This window comes from Pinus tabuliformis, chromosome 1_2, assembly GCF_031772625.1.
Source record: "Pinus tabuliformis cultivar Carrire ecotype Pingquan chromosome 1_2, CPIR1, whole genome shotgun sequence".
In the NCBI taxonomy this organism is placed as follows: Eukaryota; Viridiplantae; Streptophyta; class Pinopsida; order Pinales; family Pinaceae; genus Pinus; species Pinus tabuliformis.
In genome coordinates, this window is record NC_142298.1 from 803,599,559 (window position 1) to 803,622,504 (window position 22,946).

Sequence of the window (22,946 nt, forward strand, 5' to 3'; positions counted from 1 at the left end):
CTTCAAGGCACTTTGCATTTTGGTTGCATGGTATGACAAAATGAATTTTGGCTGTGATGCAGGTATGGATATGATGGAGGAGGAGTTGGAAGATTGCATGAGGGCTTCTGAACCCTTGAGGAAGCTACCCTGCTTGCCAAACCACTTTTTGAAATGCATGCCTAGTTTCCCACAATTTCTACAGGAAGTTCCTGTAGAAGCACAATGAGAAGCAAATGAGGTGGACAAATGATGGAGAAAGGCAAGGGATGGACACACAAGTGCTTGTAGGCCTAATCAACAGATTCCCACCATTAGATTCACTTTTGAAATTGGATTTGGCTTGTCCAAAGGTTCTACAGGATGTTTCCTGTAGAAATACAGAGCTTCCTGTAGAAGACACAGTTTTGAGGAAAGAAGCATAATGACATGAAAAAATGATGGAAAAGGGGTGAGGAATGGAAACATGGACGTGGGTAGGCCTCATGGACATATTCCAAGCCTTCAGGTCCTCCTCGGAGATCAATTTGACTTTTTTTGCAAGCTTCCTGTAGAAGATACGAAATTTCCTGTAGAAGGCACAAAAAATTCCTTTGACCTTGATTTGAGTGCTCCTCCTGTCATGAAACGTCCTTCTTGCAACCTGCAATGTCATTGCTACAACATGAAATTATTCAATGGAGATTAGCTTCATTTTTCTTTTTCTTTTTTCTCTTTTTTTTGAAAAACAACTAGGGCGCCTCATGGAGGTTTTCACCCTAATTGCCTGCCTTGGGCGCCTCCAAGGGAGGTTTTCACCCAAAGATCTTATTCTCTTTTCTCTTTTTTTTCAACCCATTGACCGCCTCATGGAGGTTTTCAATCAATGAGTCAATCTAAGGCGCCTCCGAGGAGGTTTTCACCTTAGATTTCTATTTTCCTTTTTTCATTTTTTTTCTTTTTCTTTTTTCTCTTTTTTCATTTTTTCTTTTTTTTTCTTTTTTCCTACCCTACCCTACTTGAAAAACAAAATCATTTTCAAGTATAAGAATACTTCCAATGGAGCCATGTGCACATCGAGATTAGAGACAAAATGATGTGAAGGCTCGAAATGCATGCTTTGATAGGTATCCATATCTCGAAGACAAAATGATCTGACTTTGAAGGGATCAAACATAGCTGAGGAAGAGAGTACTGCTGCAACTTAGTGACCTTCTGAAACCATATCTCAATATAGCTTTGATATCCTTGGTTCTTTTGCTGATCTGGATCATTCTTCATGTCACATTCTATCATGACCTTCTGATCTTCCTCTTTTTGTTGATCTTTCTCTTGAATACATGGAAGATTTGATGGTAACCATGAGGGATCTTCCTTTATCTCTGCCTCTGATGTCTTCTCTTCATCACGTGTAGCCCATGGTTCTTTGATCTCCTCTTTGGAATCTTCTTTTTCCTTTGGTCCTTCAATGTTGTCAATATAATCTCTGTTTTGCAACACTCTTCCTGAGCTTTGGTGAAGATCATTGGGCTCAAGAGGAGTTGTTTGGATATGTTGTGCCTCAGATTTGCAATGGGGTTGAGCTACTCCATTGCATGGCTTTGGAATTGGTACGGGTAGCTGAGTGGAGGTGTGAAATTGAGATGGAGATGGATGGCATTGTGATTGGGTAGGCATTTGGGGTTGCCTTGGTGGAGGAGGAGGCGATGGTTGTGGATGAACAGGTGGTGGAGGAAAATGAGCGGGATGAGAGTTGTACTGGGGCCTCCACTCCTGATAAGGTGCATTCCACTGAGGTTGTGGCTGAGCATAAGAGTGAAATGAATGAGCAACTAGTTGGGCATAATATGGATCTGTGAAGGAATAAGGAGGAGGTGTGAACCAGGAAGGATGAGCAGGGGGACCCCAAGAAGGCATGAAGGTGGCTTGGTAAGGGTCATAATAGGTCTCGGGTGTCCCTTGTAGTTCCTGCTGATAAGATCTAGGTTCATGCGGCCAACTTTGGTTCATATAATAGAGTGATTCAGTGGCTCCCTTGGCTCTTTGATATGCAGCTTTGATTCTGGGCAAGGAAGGGCACTGATCTGTAGGATGGTATTCTTCACATACAAAACACACTTCTAGGGAGTGCATTGGACATTCGTTCCTAGGATGCTTTTTAAGGCACCTAGGACAAAAAATGACCAAAGCCCCCTTGGCTTCTTCTTGCTTCTTTTGGATCCGCAAGGTATCCAGTTGCATGGCAAGAAACTGCCTCATGTCACTCTTGAAATCTTTGATCTGATTTTCAAATTCATCTTTGGACAAGATGTTGCTCCCAACATCTCTTATTGTAGCCATTTGCTCCAGAGGAATGTTTTCTTCTTCTTCTCCCCTCGAGGTTCTTTAAATATGCCTTGATGTCCACCCAGGGGTTCTTTACTCACAGCCATCGAAGAAGAGATAACGTTGGCTGTGTGAAGCAGTGGGGGGTTGTGCAATCATTTTTCTAAATTATCTCTACTCCTACAAGACATGAAATGAAATCTTTTTGGTTGATTTTTTTGCTTTTTTCTACTTCTACTTGCAAAACTGAAATAGATTGAACTGCAACTAACTATCTTGCGAAAATGAAAATGCGGAATTGAAATGAAAGCAGGAAAGGACTAATCTATTTTGCTCAAATGAAATTGCAGGAATGAAATGCTAGTCTACGCTTGCGGAATTGAAATGCTAATCTACGCTTGCAGAAATGAAATTGCGGAATTGAAATGCTAATCTATGAAAGCAAGAAATGCTAATCTATGAAAGCAGGAAATGCTAATCTATGAAAGCAGGAAATGTCTATCAGGGAAAATTTTAAGAACCCCCCCTAAATTTATAAATATAATAAATGGGCGAATCTCCATGGTATATAGGAAAAATGAAAGGCGATTTTATCAATAATATAATATGTATATATAATTTTTTGGCGAATCTCTCACCAGGCATGGCGAATATTTTACTCGATTATAAAATCTTGTAAGATCTTGGCGAGTCTTTCACTAAATAATAAAACTTTGTAAAAGTCCTAGTGAATCTTATCATAGGCTACATGCTGGTTTAATTCCCCCATTTAAATAGGCTACGCTCCAGGTGAATACCATGGGTCAATACCATGTGCCATTTTGGTGAATACCATGGGTCAATACCATGTGCCATTTTTATTTTTATTAATTCTAATATTAGGGTTAATAATGGGTTTTTGCATGGTATTAATAACAATCTAGTCCATGGTATTTGTCCATAGTATTTTGGCCATAGGTTTCACCTAAATATAACCCAATTTTTGAGTGTTCGTAAATATAAGGTGACTTATGGAGTAAATATAAAAAATGTTTTATTTGTTTACCTTAAGAAATTTACTGCATAACATAAATAAATACTGAGAGGAATAAATATAAAATTAACTAGCAATAACCATAAATACATAAATACACATGTTTATCCAGGAAAACCCAAATCCGGGGTAAAACCCAACCTAATAAGATTTCATTAGCATTGGCCAAAACCCTGGCCAATCCGACCAAGTGAACCTACACCACTCACCTCCAAGTCTTGCATTACAATGAAGTCCTTCCAGCCTTTTATAAGCTCCATTACATATAATATCATGGGAAAAATACCATGGGTGCACAATACCATGTGCCCCAAAACCATCACTGTTTAACCTGGTCAACTTTGACTCTATCCTAAGTCAAGTTTACCTAACAATAGTCCCCCCTTAAACTTGACTTGGGGTTCCTTGACTAACTCCATGGGTGCACAATACCATGTGCCCCAAAACCATCACTGTTTAACCTGATCAACTTTGACTCTATCCTGAGTCAAGTTTACCTAACAATATTCCCCTCTTAAACTTGACTTGGGGTTCCTTGACTAACTCCAGCCAAAACTGCTAAGTGAGACAATCCCTCTCACTCTAGCTCTTACCCCCCTCAGAGTTTTTACGTGGGGTATTGTTAACCCGACATCCCCTCTATCACCTAGGTTTAACCCAGACTTTACCGGTGATCACCGAGGGGTACACATGCCTTATTAGGTATTACAGTAGTATGCCCATTTACATGCAATAATTTTGACTTCATTAATTTTTTTTTTGTTTATTGATGCTGCGATCCATCCTCTTTCAATTTGATTTGCTCAAAAACTTCTATCAAACCACTCCAACTGGGAGAACCTCATAGATTCCAGCACTGGTGGCGCCTCACGTAGCAGAAAACGAACAATTTTCGAAGTTGCGTGAACAATTTTCTTCTGATGACCTGCATGCAGCCCACGCCTACTCCATCTTTCAACACGGCATAGAACACATAGGGAATATCCCTTATCGATTCTCTATGAAAAAGCTCCCAACAAAATCAGCCTTGAATTTTAATATTACCAAAGGTATTTCTCAACCTTCTTTAAATAGCCGCATGAATCCCGAACAATTCGTTAGCATGTTCCAAACCAGTAAATATCGCAAATTCTTCCGCGTACGATTGTTCCACCATTATTTTCTAGACCTAGATCTGTAAAATGGCTGCATTGATCTCATCAGCCACTATAAACCCCTGGCATCAAAGAATCCCTTTGAAGCCAATATTTGGGTCCGATACCATTTGTTAAGAAATTTACTGCATAACATAAATAATTACTGAGAGGAATAAATATAAGAAAAAACAAACAACAACCATAAACACGCATGTTTATTCGGGAAAACCCCAAATCCAGGGAAAAACCCAACCTAATAAGATCTCATTAGCAGTGGCCAAAACCCTGGCCAATCTGACCAAGTGAGCCTTCACCACTCACCTCCAGGCCTTTCCTTACAATGAAGTCCTTCCAGCTTTTTATAAGCTCCATTACATATAATACCACGACAGAATACCATGGGTGCACAATACCATGTGCCCCAAAACCATCACTATTTAACCTGGTCAACTTTGACTCTATCTCAAGTCAAGTTTACCTAACAATTTATATTTTTATTAATTTACCATACCTCTTTTACAAATATGGTATTTGGCCCATAGGATTCACTTAAATAAAACCTCTTTCTTGAGCCTTCATAAATAGAAGGAGGGTTATGGACTAAATATAAAAAGAGGTTTTATTTATTTACGATACGTCTAGTTTATTTATATTTTTATTTATTTACCATACCTTTTGAGTAAGTATAAAAAGACGTTTTATTTATTTACCATACCTCCACTTTACTTATATTTTTATTTGTTTACACCCTTACATGTATATAAGGTGACTTATGGAGTAAATATAAAAAATCTTTTATTTATTTACCATACCTCTCATTTATTTATATTTTTATTAATTTACCATACCTCTTTTATAAATATGGTATTTGGCCCATAGGATTCACTTAAATAAAACCTATTCTTGAAAATGGGCGAATGGATTCACTTAAATAAAATCTATTCTTGAAAATGGGCGAATGGAAGGTTGTAAGTCATAATTTCAAGGGCTAAATTTACCTTTTTTACCCTCTCCCTTAAAATAAGGTGGGCTATTTGAGGTGATTTGTAAAAATGTACTATGATACAAAATATTCGCCCACTAAAAATTTAAAACCCCTTAATTCCCCCAAAGGGCGAACATTCACCCCTAAAATTATCCTTGATGTCTATGCTACTTTTGCAGAATAGAAATGAAATAAACTACTGAGCAGAAGGTAAGAGTAAGAAAATAGAAGAAAAGAAACAATCACTAATACTCTGACGCTTCCCCGGCAACGGCGCCAAAAAGATGGTGAGCTCCAGTATTGTAGCCATAATGCTACAACTCCTGGGGCTTCCTGTCTCTTAATTTTATCAACCCGGTAGTTCGTACAAACTTGGAAGCGACGGTGCTATATGCACAAGTACTAGCTCTTGTCGCAGCTGTCACTTGGTCAGCTGGCACAAGTCCGCTAGGGCTCAAGCCAACTTCTATAGGCTCTCAGAAGAAGCTTGCTAAATGATGGCCGAAAGCTAGCTCAGAGAAAACTAATCTACTTGGTGAAAATGAACTGAAAGCAAACCAAAGCATGGAAACCCTAGGAAACCCTAATCTGACTAGTCTAACCTCTATGATGCAAAAATGTAAATGAATCTTCTACCAATGATGCCATTACCTCTAGGAAGTGCAATTACATGAATCTAAGCTACTTGCATCTGAAAAGACATGTTTTTGTATTTTTTCTTAAGTGAATAGAGTGATTGTGATTTTGTTCTTATTAGGGTTTGGTTGTGCAGAGGTGGTGTAGAAGGAAGGAAAGCTTGAGAAAGGTTGGGGAGGCTAGGAGAGGTCCCAAGAGATCCTTAGCATCAGTCCACAGAGGTTCCTCACATTCAGAGGCTCAGCAACCGAGTGAGTGGCCTCCTACAGGATGTCTGCAGGGGATTCTACAGGAAACTCAGGGAATCCTACAGGAAGTCTGTGCAATTCTACAGGATGTTTGGCCGTGGAAGTTTTGGGAGATGGTGAAGTGTTGGAGTGGTGTGGGAGGATAGGTGAGATGGAGATGGAGCTGGTGATGGCTCAGGAGCAGAGGATTAGGATGGAGAACGAGTGTATGAAGTCGGTTGGTAGATGGAGGGATTAGAACAACGAAAAGTTAAGAGAATGAAGTTACGTGAGGAGTGGAGGAGTTTGGGAGATAACAGAGCGGAGCAGAGGTCAAGGATGTGGTTGTATGCGTGATCAAGACGAAGAAGAAGGTAATGGAACGATGAAGAGCAGTGTAAATAAAACAAATGGCTTATGACTGTCACCAAGACGAAAATTCATTTACCTATGCTACCTGTGCTATGAACTCAATGAACAACAATATAAATCGTGAAAAGAAATGTGCATGAAGCTGTGATGAAGGTGTGTGATGCAAGTGTGAAGTGCATGGAAAGATCTATCATAAACGTGACTGTGTTGCAGCATGCATAAAGTAAAGAAATGCGTTTTTTGTGGTTGGTGTAGGCTGCACTCCAATCTCCAAACAGAGATGGCAGTGGAGGCTTTCTCAACCTTTTTCCTTGGAGCTCCAATGTATTATCAACCTGCTAGTCTAACTAAACAACTGAAAGCAATTCAACCATAAGCTAAACTCACTCAATCTCATAAAAACTAACTCAGCAAACTGTAATTTCGAATTGCATGGTAAAGCAAGGAAATAAAGTGTTGGAAACAAAAAGTAATTAACAATACAAAACAGAGGAGGTCTATTGCTCTCTTAAAAACTCAGAATTGGATCAAAAGCTGCCTGTCTTTATTGAATAATCATGAGTCTAATGACATGCCAAAACTGGCTTACAAGGAGCAAAAACCGAGCTACAACATGACTAACCAAATTGACTAACTAGCTAACCCCAAATTGACTAACTAGCTACACAAAATGACTACCCACTAGCTAATCGCAAAAATGACTAACTGAAATGAGGTCTTAAGCCCTCTTATTTATACAATTTGAGGACCCAACAGTCCTCCTAAAATTTAGGGACTTGGCTGCCCAAGACTTGTAGTTAACAGCAGTCCTACTTGACTTGCTTGGCTGCCCTTGTGCTCATTGATTTGGTGGCCTTTGAACTCCAAGCTGATGGTGGAGAATTCGAGGTAAGGGCCCATAAATGAGGGGGACACCTTCCTACAAATCCTCTAGCTTGTTCTCCCACGAATTTGGCTGCCAAGTGCTCATTAAGACCTTCAATTTTGTCTCCAAGTTGACCAAAAAGGCTACACAAAGCACCCATTAGACTTGTTGGCATAATGACTAACCAAATTCACTCTATTAACATAAAAATAATCAAAAACATGCAATAAACAAATGAGAATGGTGGACTAAGTCAAATTAGGAGGTTGAATGAGCCCAAATAATTGTACATTTTTGGGGCTCATCAACGGGCAAGCTCATAGACACTTGCTCGACCATATCTCTAGTTGCGCTCTCAATGGTGTCCTTTGACCCTGCTCTCTTGGAAGCCATTGTACCTCTGCTTATGAGAGACTGTTGAACACCTATGATACCTGGAGACAGAGAAAAACTCATGGCAAGCACAATGTCAATTGAAAACCAAAAGAAACTTGAGGACTAATATGTAACACATGTGGGTGACTGACTGGAAGATTTGCACAATTTTCACTAGGAGGCTCGTAGACTGATTGCCAAAATTATGCAGAAAATAGTTTTGATTGCTAGTGAGCTAACTAACTACCGAAGCTATGCAGAGCATAGTCCAACATGGCCTGCTAAGGACTGAAACTGTGCAATGTGCAGTTTTAGTCAGCATGACTACAACCCGGGAAAACTTCATTGCTCAATTCTGGGGGCCAAATGAGGCACTTCCTCTCAAAATTACGTAGAGCACACTCTAGGAGGCCAACGTGATATTTATGCAATTTCTGGGAACAAGGCAGGGCCTTCCATCCCATAAATGCGTAGTGCAAGCCGGGCCAACACAATTTAGACCCGCTGACGGGTGACTGAAAACAGTAAGGACTGAATGCATGTGTGAAATTGGGTGAAAATATGAGTGAATGAACATGCATGCAATCATTGAGTGCATGATTCAATAAAACGAGAAAACAATGAAGTGTGTGAAGTGAGTCACCGCAATGGTGACCGTTAGTGCATAAACAATGTCATGCATGCGACAACAAGGAGATGCAATTAAAAACTTGAAACAGTGCTTCTATAAGATAACATGCATTAAAATGACAACAAGCTTTCAATAAAACCAAGAAAACAACATTTAAACAAACCCAAACACAAAAAGCGACAGAAAAGCAGCAAAAGACATGAAAAGCAGACTTACTCGGAAAAAGGTGTGCTGAGTGTGCCAAAGGTTCCTAGATGTTATGGGGAATGTCAGAGCTCCAAGATCGATGTGAAGAATGAGATATGAAACGTCGAATAAATAATTTTGACAAGAAGGAGGCTTATGACGCACATGCCACAAATCTAGGAAAAAGTGACACTTAGCGGGAAGTTTCTAAAACGATTTTTGCATGTAACCCCCAACTCCGAAAAATAGATCCCTAAAATATAGGGATGTTTTTTTTCTTTTTCTGGAAAAATCTTCCCATGCATGCAAAGCAAGATTTCTCAATTCTGGAGGGAATCGGTCAACTTGGGAGCACATGCAACGGACTGCAAGCCTCTGGATGACTTCTGCACAGTTTCTGGGCTGAGTAGCCCTCGCTTCCCCTCAAGCTTTGCACAATTTTTGGACTGAAGCAAAGGCTTCCAGCCAAAACTGTACAAATTTGAGAGCAAGCCTAGCGATGGGATGCTCAGCGAAATTTTTAAAGGGAAGGGAGTTTGCTTGCTTTGCGCATTTCTGGAGAGCAGTAGACTATCTTGATGCTTTGCGAAATTCTGGAGACCAAGCCTAGTTGCCCTATAGTTCTGCGCAATTCTCTAAGTGAGCAGAAGAGCTGGTTGAAGACAAAGTCATAGGATGTTAGCTTGTGGGTGAAAGGAAAAAAGTTAGCAAACACAAGATGATAAGCCAAGAAACTAAACTGGAAGCATATGTACCTGGGCAGTGCAAGACATGCTGCTAAGGATGGTTGGTAGGGAGGCTCCAAAACAAAGCGAAGGAAAAAATTTGGAGGGTGGTTGTAGCTGCTACAATAGGTCCCCAACAACAATTTGGGGGTATAAAATTAAATATTTAAAGACAACCATCAAGAAATTGGTCAAGGAGAGGAAAGAGGATAATGCATCCAAAATTATCCAACATAAAACCTCCTTGAAAGGAACTTAGAAGAGAATAGAGCAAGACATTGTGTCAAAAGAACTTCTTCTCCAAGAATGGAAGGATTTTTAATAATATCATAAAGGCCTTAAAGAAGAGGAAGAGGTGTAGCATCTTGAATCCTACAAGCTTTAGCTTCAAGCTTGGGATATTAACACACAAATTTTTCATAATTAAGTAAAATATTTCCCATGGAAGAATAACATTGAAACCATTTTGGTAGATGTCACCTAGCTTATGAATTTGGAAAAACCAAGAAAGAGTGGTCTCCCATCACAAAATGCTCTATTTTGAGCCACAGGTTTCGAATGCAGTTGTCATTGCGTATATAATAGAGGGAACTATGCCACAAATATCCATTACAAAACACTCTATTATGACCCATAGGTTTTGAATTCAATTGTTGTTGCATATATAATAGAGGAAAACACTCCACAGAGGAAAACACAAACTTTCCGAAGGAAGTAACAAAATAGGAAGTCAAAACACGTTTTCCCTATGTCGGAACAAAGCACTTGGCCTAGATGATTTCCCGACTCATTTCTATCCATTGTTTTAGGAGGTGATCAAGTTCAATGTAATAAGGAAAGTAGATTGTGTGTTCAAAAAATTGCATAGGGCTCCTACTTAGCCTTAACGCTCAAGGAGGTCAGTCTGTCCTCTTTTGCTAGATTTTGGCCAATTTCTTTGTGCAACTTCTTATACAAAATAATCTCCAAAATTTTAGCGCAAAGATTGAAGCCTATTCTCCCAAAACTCATCTTAGAAAATCAGGGAGCATTTGTTCGGTTAAAGGAAAATTATTGATCACATTGTGCTAGTGCTTCACTAATACTCTTGTTTAGTTGGTTTTACATTTAATGTTGGATTTAGTGGGTCTCTGATCCTTTTGTTTGGTTGGTTTTGTATTTAAGCTAAGATTGAACTTTTCGAGCTAATTTTGTTGTTCTATCAAAACAAAATATAATTTAGCTTTTCCAAAATTTTGTGATGTCAATTTAACTCTTTTCTAATTTAGAGTATTTTATGGAGCAAGTATTTTTAAAAAATAAAAAATGTATTGCAACAAATAAAGGATGTATTTTGTTTTATAAGATAAAAAGAAAAATGTATATGTGTATTAAAAATTAAAATATAATTTTTATATTATTATATGTCTTTTTTAAGGATTCTCAAATGTAATCTCTAATCATTACTATTATATTTGAGAATGGTTTTTCCTTACTTATATTTAGTGTATTTGTAATTTCTCTTTGTATTTTTTAATAATTTAGACTCTTGTGTGTTAGTATTAAATTTGTTCTACTTCAAATAGGGTGACAAGATAGTTTGAGGACATTCCCGATGGTAGCATGATATGGTAGCCAACTAACCGTAAGAATATGAAATTAAGGTTATAAAAGTGCTCTTTAACATTGTCCATTGACCACTATTAGTTTAACATTGATCAATGAAATTTATAATGTTTATTTTTCAAAACAAAATATTTTTTCAATATTATTAAAAAATTAAATTTAAAATATTTTAATTATATATATATATGAACTTTTTTTATAAAATGACATCCCACATAGCCAGGCCCCTTGGCACACTAGACTTTGAAGAGATACCCAACCTATGAACGCCTTTGACCGGTCAATCCCTGACCTCCAATTAGACATTAGAAACCATTATATTTCAAATGTTATTGTATATATATTTAGATGGTAAAAGAAACCCTAAAACACCTCTTAGTGATGAGCTCATGGATTGAGCAAAGCATAATTACAGAAAACCAATGCAATATGGTGCATGTCAACATTTCCATATATGTCTTCTTCCGCTTTAGTCTCATTGTTTCAACAAACTTAATTTCTAAGTGTTTACTTGCTTGATTCATTGTCTTCCCTATTAGCTTGTGGTTATCTCTATATCCTCGGTGCTTCTATGAAGGCATCTGATTGTCGGGACAAACTCACTAGATTTAGATAACCCACCCATGTCCTACTTGCAACCCTCTACTTTACCAATTCCTTCCCATTCAAACCCACCCCTAGCCTCCTAATTCCTCATGCTTTTCACATCCTTGTTTCCTAAAATGCTACCTCTGTATCACTCTACATTCATCTACACTTCTATTGGCATGTATTTGCACCCTTTTGGTGCAAATGCTTGTATACTTTGTTTGGATCCTTTTGTAAACCTAAATAATTGAAGCTATGTTCCTTCTAGTCCATGGCTACAATTTCCCATGTTCACAAGAACCAAGTTTGAATCAATTAGATAGCATGTTCACTTGTTAATTTCTCTAGGTGTATACTATGTCTAATGAGAATGATTTAATTCCTTTATTCATATTGTCTTTGCAAGGGGTTGTAATTGTTGGGTACGATTATTTACCCGTTAATTACATTTCCTATTGTGATGATATGAGATTACTATTTCTTAAACCTTTCTCCACATTTGAAGATGATAAATAATTCCACATGATGAACCTAGTCCTCTAGGGAAGTTTTCTTGGTATGGATTTGATGAGGAAGAGAACTCAATGAAGAAATGGAGAGAGAGTTAGGAATTGCATCCTTAGACTACATGGAATGTGAGGATTTAATCTTTAATGGGGAAGAAGCACATTCTTCTTCTAATATTCACAAAATATGCAAAACATGAAGATGATGAAGGAAATGAACATATATATTGGATCTTATGTAGGGATCTCAATGTATTAGGTGGGATTTATTGTTATGGGTTTGATTTTAAGAAACTATATGTCAAGAAATATGTAAAGCGGGTGAACCAATGAATGGATAAGACAAAAGTTATGCATCAACATTCCATAGCTATCACATGAACTAATTTGATATTTGAAAGGAGTTTGGACTTTGTGTGGTTTCCCAAGAATCATCACATGAGCTATTGTCATGTTTTAAGAGACTAGTTGAATTATGACATCATATTGAAAAGAACTATGATGAAGGTTCTACCCACACAACTGTTACATGAATTGTCTCACTGAAACTATATTTAGACACAACTTTTGTGTACTTAAGGTAGGTACCTAGGGTATTCAATAGATAGGTCATTCCTTGTTTCATTTTCCTTGTATTAGAGTTTCGTTTCTTAGAGATGAGTTTTATTTATTTCAAAATTATGTTTAATTAGAATCCTAACCATTGCATGCCCTAAAATAGCTAGCTCTAGGGTGATATATAACTCACACCAATGTATCCCCTAATAGTTGGTGCCATTTGATAACCCATTTGGGGTACCCCTCTAAAACATTTTTTGGAAACTTGCATATAGTTGAGGAAGTGGTTGGTTGCAAGTCACTTCTTATGATTGTTTATTGACCCTCATAAAGGTGGTTAACAATAGTTTAATCTACAATATATTTTTTACAATGCTTCTTAGCTTGGATCTAAATATATATTGGTTGATGTTGCATCAAATATAAGTCTATTTGGGATCAATAAAAAACATTGGGTTATATTAATGGGTGAGTGTGAGTAATTGGGCTGATAGGCCTTCCTTTGAGTGAGACTTTCGTCGTCCTTTTCTTTCTAACGTTGACACCTATCGTGCAATTTTTGTTTATTATCTTTGTCATTCTATTGAAAGCAACTGCTGGAAAGTCGTATCCACTTACCTAGTGGAGTTGTAATTGACAACCGATAAACGCAAGGAAAATACACATGGTATATGCGCCATTGTCATTCTTTAATAATGGAAAATAACAGTGTTGCTTTCTGTACCGTTTATCACACTGGGGATGGATACGTGTAACATGCTCAGCATATATATCGTGAAAGTTCTAAAACTTTACCTTGAAAAGTCTGGCTGAATGCACTCCAATCGTTCCTGCACGTCTTCTAATAAACTCTATTCATTTGCGTTAAACTCATGAGTATCCCTACTAGGAGTATGAAATGAGATAGATGCATCAGAAAAACATAAGCGTGCAATTCGATTAATGTATGCAGGCGAACGTAAGTGATGGATTCTGCGCAAAGTCCAGATGAGAATGCTGGCGATTTTACATCTCGAATTATCAGATTACTCTTCCTCAGCCCGTTGGCGTTGGGCATGGCTTTTGTGGTGAGCTTCTTGGTCGTGCTGTTCACAGCCAGAGGAATTGTGCCATATATCCTCCTCCCACTTCATGGCGGCTTATTTGTTTCTTTTGTTGCCTGGAAATTGATCTCCAGGTGGCAGAGAACGCGAAAACAACAATCTACTGAAGGTGCCAACGTATTCAACGAAGAATATCTGAAGAATCTAACTGGCCTTCCTGCAATATTCGCTTACGATAGCATTGAGATATCCATAGGCGGGTTTAACAAAGAAATTGGAAAGGGAGGATTTGGGGTAGTTTATGAAGGAACTTTGATGGATGGTACACTGGTGGCTGTAAAATGTTTGCTCAACGAGTCGAGGTAGGGACAAGCAGATTTTTGTGCAGAAATCGCCACAATATCGTCCATCAATCATTCAAATCTTGTGAGATTGCATGGAATTTGTGTAGAAGGTGCTCATCGTATTCTGGTCTACGAATTCATGCCCAACGGGTCTCTTGATAAATGGCTGTTCGGCCTAGGCAAGTGTTTAGATTGGGAAACTAGATATTCAATTGCTCTGGACACCGGCCGGGGACTTGCGTACTTGCACGAGGAGTCGAGGCTTTGTATTCTACATCTAGACGTTAAGCCTCAGAATATTCTGCTGGATGAGGATTTCAAGGCGACCGTGTCTGATTTCGGCATGGCAAGATGTCTAAATAGAGATATAGAAAGCCACTTGGTGACAGTGGTGAAGGGCACGATTGGATATATGGCGCCTGAATGGCTTGGGGAGTAGGAATCACGTCCAAGAGCGATGTCTTTAGCTACGGGATGGTACTTCTTGAGATCATCAGCGGGCGCAGTAACGTCCATAAAAATGGGGATTCAGACAACAGGTATTTTCCTTCCAATGAAATGCATTTGGATTTGTAGAAATAAGTAGATAAATCAATTCAAATCTCAAAGATAAGCATATTTTAAAAATTATGTTTTCTTGGGGTCCTTAATAAATATAGTTAAAGTCTATAAGCACTTTTTAAAGGCATTACAGCACACCTCAGTAACTAGTTTAATCATTTGCACATTTCTTGTCTTTTGGTGAGCGCGTTGGGACTTTTACAAAAGTTGTCCTGTTTTTTCGAACACAGAAAGGATCAAAGAACTAGATGTATCTGCTGTGTTTCTTTGCTTGTTTAAAACTTTTGAACAATTGATATCGTTCGAGGTTTATGTGAATTAATCAAAGTCTGGCCAATTTTAGCTGAAGAATCCATTGCTACTGCGTTGTAGCATTTCTTTTTGCATTCTGGTCAGGTGAAGCAGTAAACCTTGGTGCATATTTAGCTATAATGGCCCTAGTGTCTTTAACTCCTGAATTTATATTTTATGCGACAACCGAAGAACTTGTAGCTTGTTAATTGAAAAGAAAAACTTATTGTTGGATGATAGAGCTTGACATTATTCTTGTGGTTGATCTCTATCGGATGAGTTTATGATTATTGAGTTAGGACAATGGCAACGTCCTTAGGTTCTATATGCATTTTATTATCAATATAATATTTCACATAATATTTCTCACTGTAGCTAGAAATGGAATGATGTTCATCTAAATTACACTCCATTGGTTGACATTGGAATGATGGCCATCTTAATTACACTTCATTGGCTCACTGAAGAGTAGAATATGTAAAGAACTTAAAAGTGATTATTGATGAGAGGATGAGATTTACCATTTTGTTCTTTATATTATCTGCAAAACATAAAACACATATAGTTCAATAGTAGATATTGATTGTGAACCAAAACAAGTTCTAACTGATCTAATAAAATTGAAACTTGAATAGCTACTGTAAACGCATGTGATAACAAACACTACTTATGAGAACAATAGTGTTTGACAATAGAATTCTAATTAACAACGTTGTATTTTCTTTGGATTAATACAATTGTGTCTCTTCTTGTGGTCACTCGTTTTAGTGACCCACTGGTGCTCTCTAGAGCTAAAAATTTTCTTGTCCTTGCCTTTGGAGCAATTGTATGTATGTGGAAGTAAAAGCAATTATGATATCGCTATTGATTTGCTAGACCATTGTTATGTACTTTTTCAGGTCTGAAGATGTGTAACTTGTCGTTTAGCTTGGTACATTCTCTTGTATACCACTTTACTTTGAATTTGTCAATATCATAAGTCCAATAGCGATTTAAGTGTATGTCTGCATGGCAGAACTGCATTGGGCTTGAACTTTTCTAAAAAATTACATTGTATTTAAAGAAATATGATGTCCAGATAGCATAGAACTCCAAACATCAAATCTCTTTACTCCTTGTAGGCTTGAACCAATATCTCTTTTAGGGAAATTCAACAACTCTAATTTAATAATTCTATCGGCCTCTCTTTGTACCTTTTGGGACAATTGCTAGTATATTGACTATGTTACCTTCATTGCCAAGATAATTTGATGGCGCTTCATAATGCGATTTCATAAAGTGTTGGCCCAATCATTATGTCAACCAATGTTGATCTATGTAAAGGATATACATTTAGCTACATCTATCGTAATACCCTAAGATCTATATTTTAAGTAAACTAACATGATTAACCTACCTTGTACACCAATACTTTGATTCCACGTTTACATTGTACTTGGAGGCACATTAGTCATAAGTCAATGAAACTTCAACAATGATGCTAACTAGATGAAAATGTCAACTACTTGTAAGTGGACCTATACTTCATCTAGAAAGTACATGTGTTTTCCTTGTTGTAGGCAACACTTTGTTAGGGTAGTCCGTGCTGTAGAACTTCAAAGGAAAATGGGTTTTAGTTGGATACCAAATGGCTTGATCAACCAATATTCACAGTACACAATTTTTTTAGTGTTGACCCCCCATTAGGTCAAGGGATGTAAATTAAGACATCATTATGTTATCCAAACTCTACTATTATACCCAATACCTTTATGAAATCTAACCCCAATTAGTGAAAACATGCACATTGCATATCAGAATGACTCCGATTATATAATGAGAAAAGATGTTGAGCAAGATCGCTCAGATGATTTAATTAATGAAGTTGATGACGACTCCTCCAAAGATCAATTCTTATTCCACATCTTTTAGAAATGTGTTAGAGAATAAAATATGTACAAATTTGAGGAACAAGTAGACATACAAATTAGAAAACTAAAGACAACTAGACACCAAATGAAAGTAGAATATTATGCATGAGACTATGTGGTGAAAAGCATTATCCTTCTTCCTTGTGCTTTTCATTCCTTAAATATTTATTGCTAGACTTCTGCTTGACACAGTTCGCACTTTGTATAGGAGTAATGACATCTTCATGACGCCCCCTTCTTCCATCCTTTCCTCACATAAATTGCATTTAAATAATGGCATAACCATAAAAACATATGAAGCATTGCATGTCCTTGATATTGTATTTCATTTTCTTTATAAAATCATTACAAAATAAACTTAGTTTATTTTAAAAGTTTTTGGAAAAAATATATTTAAATTAATTTCATTGTGGTTTATAGCCTAAATTACTCCAACAAGTTACTCATTCACAATGTTTTAAAATAATAATAACAATAATTTAATTTTGATATTCTAGTATAGCCAAACATCAAGTTATTGTATGAGACCCTCTTGTTTGTAAACAAAAGATTTCTTCTACATAACAATTCCATTATTTATATTACCAATGAGTATATATTCTATCGTTTCAAATTTAAATCTATATCTTACTAGAAAAAAGATTTTTTTTTAAATAAATAAGTCCATTAAAATCGTACTTTATATTTAAAAATTATTCGTTATTACACAAAATATGAAAAAAAAAACCACCCTTTATTAATTAAAATTAATAAATAAAATATCCATTATTTTTTTAATAAATAAGTCCACTCAAATTGTACTTTATATTTAAAAAATATTCATTATTATACAAAATATGAAAAAAAACCACCCCTATATTAATTAAAATTAATAAATAAAATATCCATTATTCCAAAAATCTAATTTTTCAGAATAACCAAATATTATAAACGCTATTTCTGAAATGTGAGGAATTCCATGCTCAACCAATGTCATTAATTTTTTAGAATCAACCAACGAATTATATTAACCAAATAATAAAAAGCATAGTGTTTAATATTTTATAAAAAAACCTCTCAAATAATTAAAAAACGTCTCAGATAATTAAATTTGGAATTGAGGGGTACCCATAATAGTCCTAATATCATTCAGAATGTAAAACAAAATGTCATTACATAGTTTTCCTCTACATTATTAGGAGCTCATCTTTAGTTCTCATAGTATCATTCAGAACGTAAAACAAAATGTCATTACATGGTTTTCCTGTACCCAAAGTCCTCTACATTATTGGGAGCTCATCTTTACATGATGAACCCACAACTTTCCATTTCAGAGCATTGAAAAACGTCCATTGAGAAGAGCTGAAAAGAGTACATAATCGATGAAAAAGTCTGCATAATTATTAGGAAATAACGTCTGCCACGATGGAAGTAGCAGCTCAATATATAGAAGTCACTGATCATGATCGATGAAAGAGTACGCCTTTTTCCATTTCAGAGAGCAATGAAAAACGTCCACTGAAGAACCCCAAATTTGACATTAACAGGGCATTGAAATTTCTGAAAAATGGATAACGATTTCATTGAACCGAGCATTGAGAATACTGAAAAATGGATAACGATTCATGCTGACTTCAAATTTTGAAACAATAAGAACTTTTAACATACCTTTGAGAAAAGATTAATTGTTCGAAGCTCCTGGGACTGTCTTGGGATTAAAGCTCCATTTTTAAACCTGCAAAAATCTGTAGAGTATCGAAAATTGATTAGTACATACTGGGAATATATTTAAGTAGCAACTTCATGATATAAATATTCACACTTCCCACTGTAAACTAACAGAATGCAATTAATTTCTTTTCCATTTTTGTGAAGCTAGTTTAATTTATAGATACTATGAAAGAAGAATAAATCTAACCAAATTTTAATCGACTGTTGAAAAAGCATCTAAATTTCATATTCTGGGTAATTATAAATAGATAATACATGGGAACAGAAATTTGTTTGAAATTAAAAAAAAAAAAAAATATATATGAGATTGAAAAAATAATGATAAGATTGAAATATTTTGTACTTACAATTTTCACACTAGAATGTAGAAGAACTTTGGTCATTTGATGTTATGGAATTTATATTTGGTGCATTTGTATGGCCAAGTAAATTGGATATACTTCTCCTTGTAGCAATTGTTTTTGGCACCAAATCTTCTTTGAGATTTTCCAACACTATTACCACATCTCTCATAGTTGGCCTTTCATCAGGTGAATCTTTTGAACAAAGTAAACCAACCCGTAGCAAAGAAAGTAGACAATTGTGTATATTATCTTCTTCAAATCGAGCTTCAAATCGAGCTCCATCCTGTGCACTAAACAGATTGTTGTCAATCACCTCCTTCACTTTGTTTGGAAATGCTAGGCTCACCCACTTGTGCATGTTTAGGTCTCCAATAAACATGCTGTTGGTTGGTCGTTTTTTGGTAAGCATTTCCAATAACATAATGCCATAGCTGTAAACATCTCCTTTGGTAGAAACTCTCTCACCCAATCCATACTCTGCATTAAAGGAAACCTCAATAAATATTTATCTCACTAGTGTATACAAAATTGTTGATGAAAAATGACAATTAAAACTAGTTTTAAAAAAATCCATACCTGGAGCAATGTAACCCATAGACCCTTTCAAAGTAAGTGTTGAAGTAAGTGAATCACCAGAGTCTGCACCAATCAATCTCGCAAGACCAAAATCTGTCACATGGCCTATCATGTCTTCATCCAACAACACATTGTTGGGTTTTATATCACAATGCACTACTTGCACATGAGAATAATGATGTAGATATTCAATGGCATGGGCCACATCAATGGCAATGTTTAGTAGTGTTTTTAATCCCAGGCCACACACTTCCTCATCATTGTTGTTATCTCTGTCATGATACAAATGCTTCTCTAGGCTTCCGTTAGACATAAATTGGAACACTAAACCTTTGAAATGGAGGTTGGAGCAAGAGGTTATGATTCTCACCAAATTTCGATGTCGAATCTTTTGCAAGACAGTACACTCTGCTTTGAAACTCTTCTCACCCTGGTCATTTTGCAATTGGAAAACTTTCACAGCAACAATTGTGCCATCACTCAAAATTCCTTTATAAACAGATCCAAAACTACTTGATCCCAACAAGTTGCTCCTGCTGAATCCATTGGTTGCTATGTGAAGCTCTTGAAATGAGATCTTTTTGTGCTCTAACTTTTGAAAAATGGATTCTGAGGAATCAAAGCTTTGCACATGTATATTTCGTCTCCAAAGGAACCCCAAAAGTAAGCAACATAGTATAAAAACAATAGCTCCACTCATTGGAAATAGTATTTTCTTCACAAGTGCAAAATGACTTCTTGATGTTGGACATGCAGGTAACATGAATACTTTTGCTCCACAAAGCCCTGGATTCCCAATGAAGGACATGATAATTGTTTGATTTGCAAAAAATCCCGCTTTTGGGATTTCCCCTGTGAGATTGTTGAAAGACAAATTCAAACACTGAAGCATTTTCAATTTTTGAAGAGTCACTGGTATTGGACCTGATAAGGAGTTGAAAGAGAGATCTAGGTTCACAAGACTTAGTAAAGTTCCAAGTGAATCTGGAATAGAGCCTTGGAAGGCATTTCTAGATAAATTCAATGTTTGTAGTTCACTGCAACTTCCAAGTGTGGGTGGAATGAGCCCAGTCAAGTGATTGGAGGAAATGTCTATAGCCTGAGCCATTGCAATTTTACTAATCTCCATGGGCAACGAGCCATCTAATAAATTGCATGACAAGTTCAAATAGAATTGTAGATTAGAAAGTTTAGCAATTTCTCGTGGAATGCTACCAGTGAGTATATTGTGAGATAGGTCAAGCAATTCCAAATTTATATAGTTTCCTAAGATGGCAGGTATGCCCCCTGATAACTTGTTGTCATGAAGTAAGAGTCTTCTTAGTTGTATAGACGGTGGAAGGGAATTGGGAATCTTTCCAGTGAGTTTGTTTCTACTAATGTCCAAGAGACCAAGTCCTTGTAATTGTTCAAATTGATTGGAGATGTTACCTTCTAATTCATTGTTTCCTAAGTCCAATCTTTCTAATTTTGTAAGGTTTCCAAATGGTGGAATGGTACCATTTAAAAGGTTTCCACTTAAATTTAGAAAGATTAGGCTACTAAGATTGCCAATATGTGGAGGAATGTTTCCTTGTATTTTGTTGTTTGCTAATGAAAAGTAAGACAAATTGGTAGAAAGTCTCCCTATGGAAAGGGGCAAAACACCACTTAGTTTATTGTCACTCAAGTGTAGTTTTTGTAAGTGAGAACAATTCGTAAGAGATACAAGAAAATGCATGGTTGTGGTGCTATCACTGTCAAGCTCATTATTATGCAAGTATAATGTTTCAAGGAGGAATAGGTTACCCAACTCTATTGGAACACTCCCACTCAAGTTATTGTAGTGTAGAGCAAGTACTTCAAGTTTGGAACAATTCCCAATGGTATTTGGTATGTTCCCACTAAGTTGATTTCCCCATAAAAAGAGGTAATTCAAGTTGTTGAGCTTGGCACATAATTCTAATGGAATGTGCCCTGTAAATTTGTTTTGAGAAATGGCCAACTCAGTCAAAGTGGAGATATTGGACAATGAAGGGGGAATGCTGCCAGACAATTCATTTTCAAAAAGGGTAAGAGTTTGCAAATGGGTGAGAAGGCTCAGTTCTTGTGGAATGCTGCCAGTGAGGTGGTTGATGAAAATTTCAAAGTGAGTCAAAGTAGAGATATTGGACAATGAAGGGGGAATGCTGCCAGACAATTCATTTGAAAAAAGGTAAAGAGTTTGCAAATGGGTGAGAAGGCTCAGTTCTTGTGGAATGCTGCCAGTGAGGTGGTTGATGGAAATATCAAAGTCAGTCAAAGTAGAGATATTGGACAATGAAGGGGGAATGCTGCCAGACAATTCATTTGAAAAAAGGTAAAGAGTTTGCAAATGGGTGAGAAGGCTCAGTTCTTGTGGAATGCTGCCAGACAATTCATTTGCAAAAAGGTGAAGAGTTTGCAGATGGGTGAGAAGGCCCAGTTGTGGCGGAATGGGGCCAACGAAACTGTTTTCACCAATTTCTAAATCAATCAATGCTGAAAGGTTTCCTAAAGAAGAGGGAATGGTACCTGTTAGACTGTTTTCGCCCAAGTAAAGCACTTGCAAATGTGACAGGGATCCCAACTCACCGGGGATATTTCCGCTCAGATTGTTGTAAGAGAGGGCCAACCAAACCAAATTTCTGCAGCTGCTGAGTTGATGTGGTATATTTCCTTCCAATTGATTGCTGTAAAGCCAGAGCCACCTCAAACGAAAGAGGCGTCCCAATTGGGGTGGGATATGACCGTGGAGCTTATTTTCTGAAAGATTGAGTGAGCGTAGGAACGACAAATTACCAAGCGAAGGGGAGATGGTGCCGCGTAGATCCATGCCATCGAGATCGATGGCCACAACTCTGTCCGGATGACGGCCACCGCAGGTAACAGCTGACCAGTTGCAAAGGGGGACTGTGGGACTCCAATCGGTCAAGGAATTATTGGGATCGCTAGTAATGAGCTTTTTAAATGCCAACAGGGACTGTGCATCATCATGAAATGAATGCGCAGAGGAGAAAGGGAAAAGGAAGAGGAGGAAGAGGGCAGGCAAAGCGAAAAAGGGAGACGGCATGGCGATGGAAATGAAGGGCTTCCGTTGCAGTGGGTATGGGGATTGTGGCAACGAGTGAGTATTTATAAAGGGCAAGGGGAGGTCCCTTAGCTTCAGGAGAGACAGAGAATTTCAGTGGACAGGAAATGGTCGTGAGAGGTGTGGATGGAGTGAAGATAGGAAGTGGCGTAGACACGTGGATTGATTAATCCCTTAGCCGTCCTTTCGAGACTCGTGAAAAGTCAAGTCATTTTGAAGTGCACATTATCTGGAATGGATCCCTACGAAACCCATTTTCCATTTAAATTAATAATTTACTCTTGGAATATACGAATTCAATACCTGTTTTACTTAACGCACAATTGTTATTTTAAATTACTTAACGCACAATTGTTATTTTAAATTAC

The 22,946-nt window shown here is 37.1% G+C and overlaps 2 protein-coding genes across 10 annotated transcripts; one reads left to right on the forward strand and one right to left on the reverse strand.

Annotated features, from left to right (window-relative positions):
- The first annotated feature begins 13,676 nt into the window (after positions 1–13,676).
- Positions 13,677–14,537, forward strand: LOC149208336 (G-type lectin S-receptor-like serine/threonine-protein kinase SD2-5). Its single transcript, XM_089398303.1, has 2 exons — positions 13,677–14,076; positions 14,206–14,537. The coding sequence occupies exons 1-2, from the start codon at positions 13,677–13,679 to the stop codon at positions 14,535–14,537; spliced, it is 732 nt and encodes a 243-aa protein (XP_089254429.1).
- Positions 14,538–17,969: 3,432 nt separating this feature from the next.
- Positions 17,970–22,706, reverse strand: LOC149208337 (putative LRR receptor-like serine/threonine-protein kinase At3g47570). Of its 9 annotated transcripts, none has more exons than XR_016252737.1 (4): positions 19,491–22,706; positions 18,918–19,391; positions 18,508–18,574; positions 17,970–18,399 (listed from the first exon to the last, which is right to left on the reverse strand). XR_016252737.1 is itself a non-coding variant. In XM_089396018.1 (3 exons), the coding sequence occupies exons 1-2, from the start codon at positions 22,558–22,560 to the stop codon at positions 18,555–18,557; spliced, it is 498 nt and encodes a 165-aa protein (XP_089252144.1). In that variant the 5' UTR covers positions 22,561–22,688; the 3' UTR covers positions 17,973–18,231; positions 18,508–18,554. The 9 variants fall into 9 exon arrangements, 6 of the variants coding, with proteins under 6 accessions (XP_089252144.1, XP_089252143.1, XP_089252141.1 ...); XR_016252736.1 differs by having other exon boundaries at positions 17,971–18,231; positions 18,508–18,584; positions 19,491–22,705; XR_016252735.1 differs by having other exon boundaries at positions 17,971–18,399; positions 18,508–18,584; positions 19,491–22,705.
- Positions 22,707–22,946: the final 240 nt, after the last annotated feature.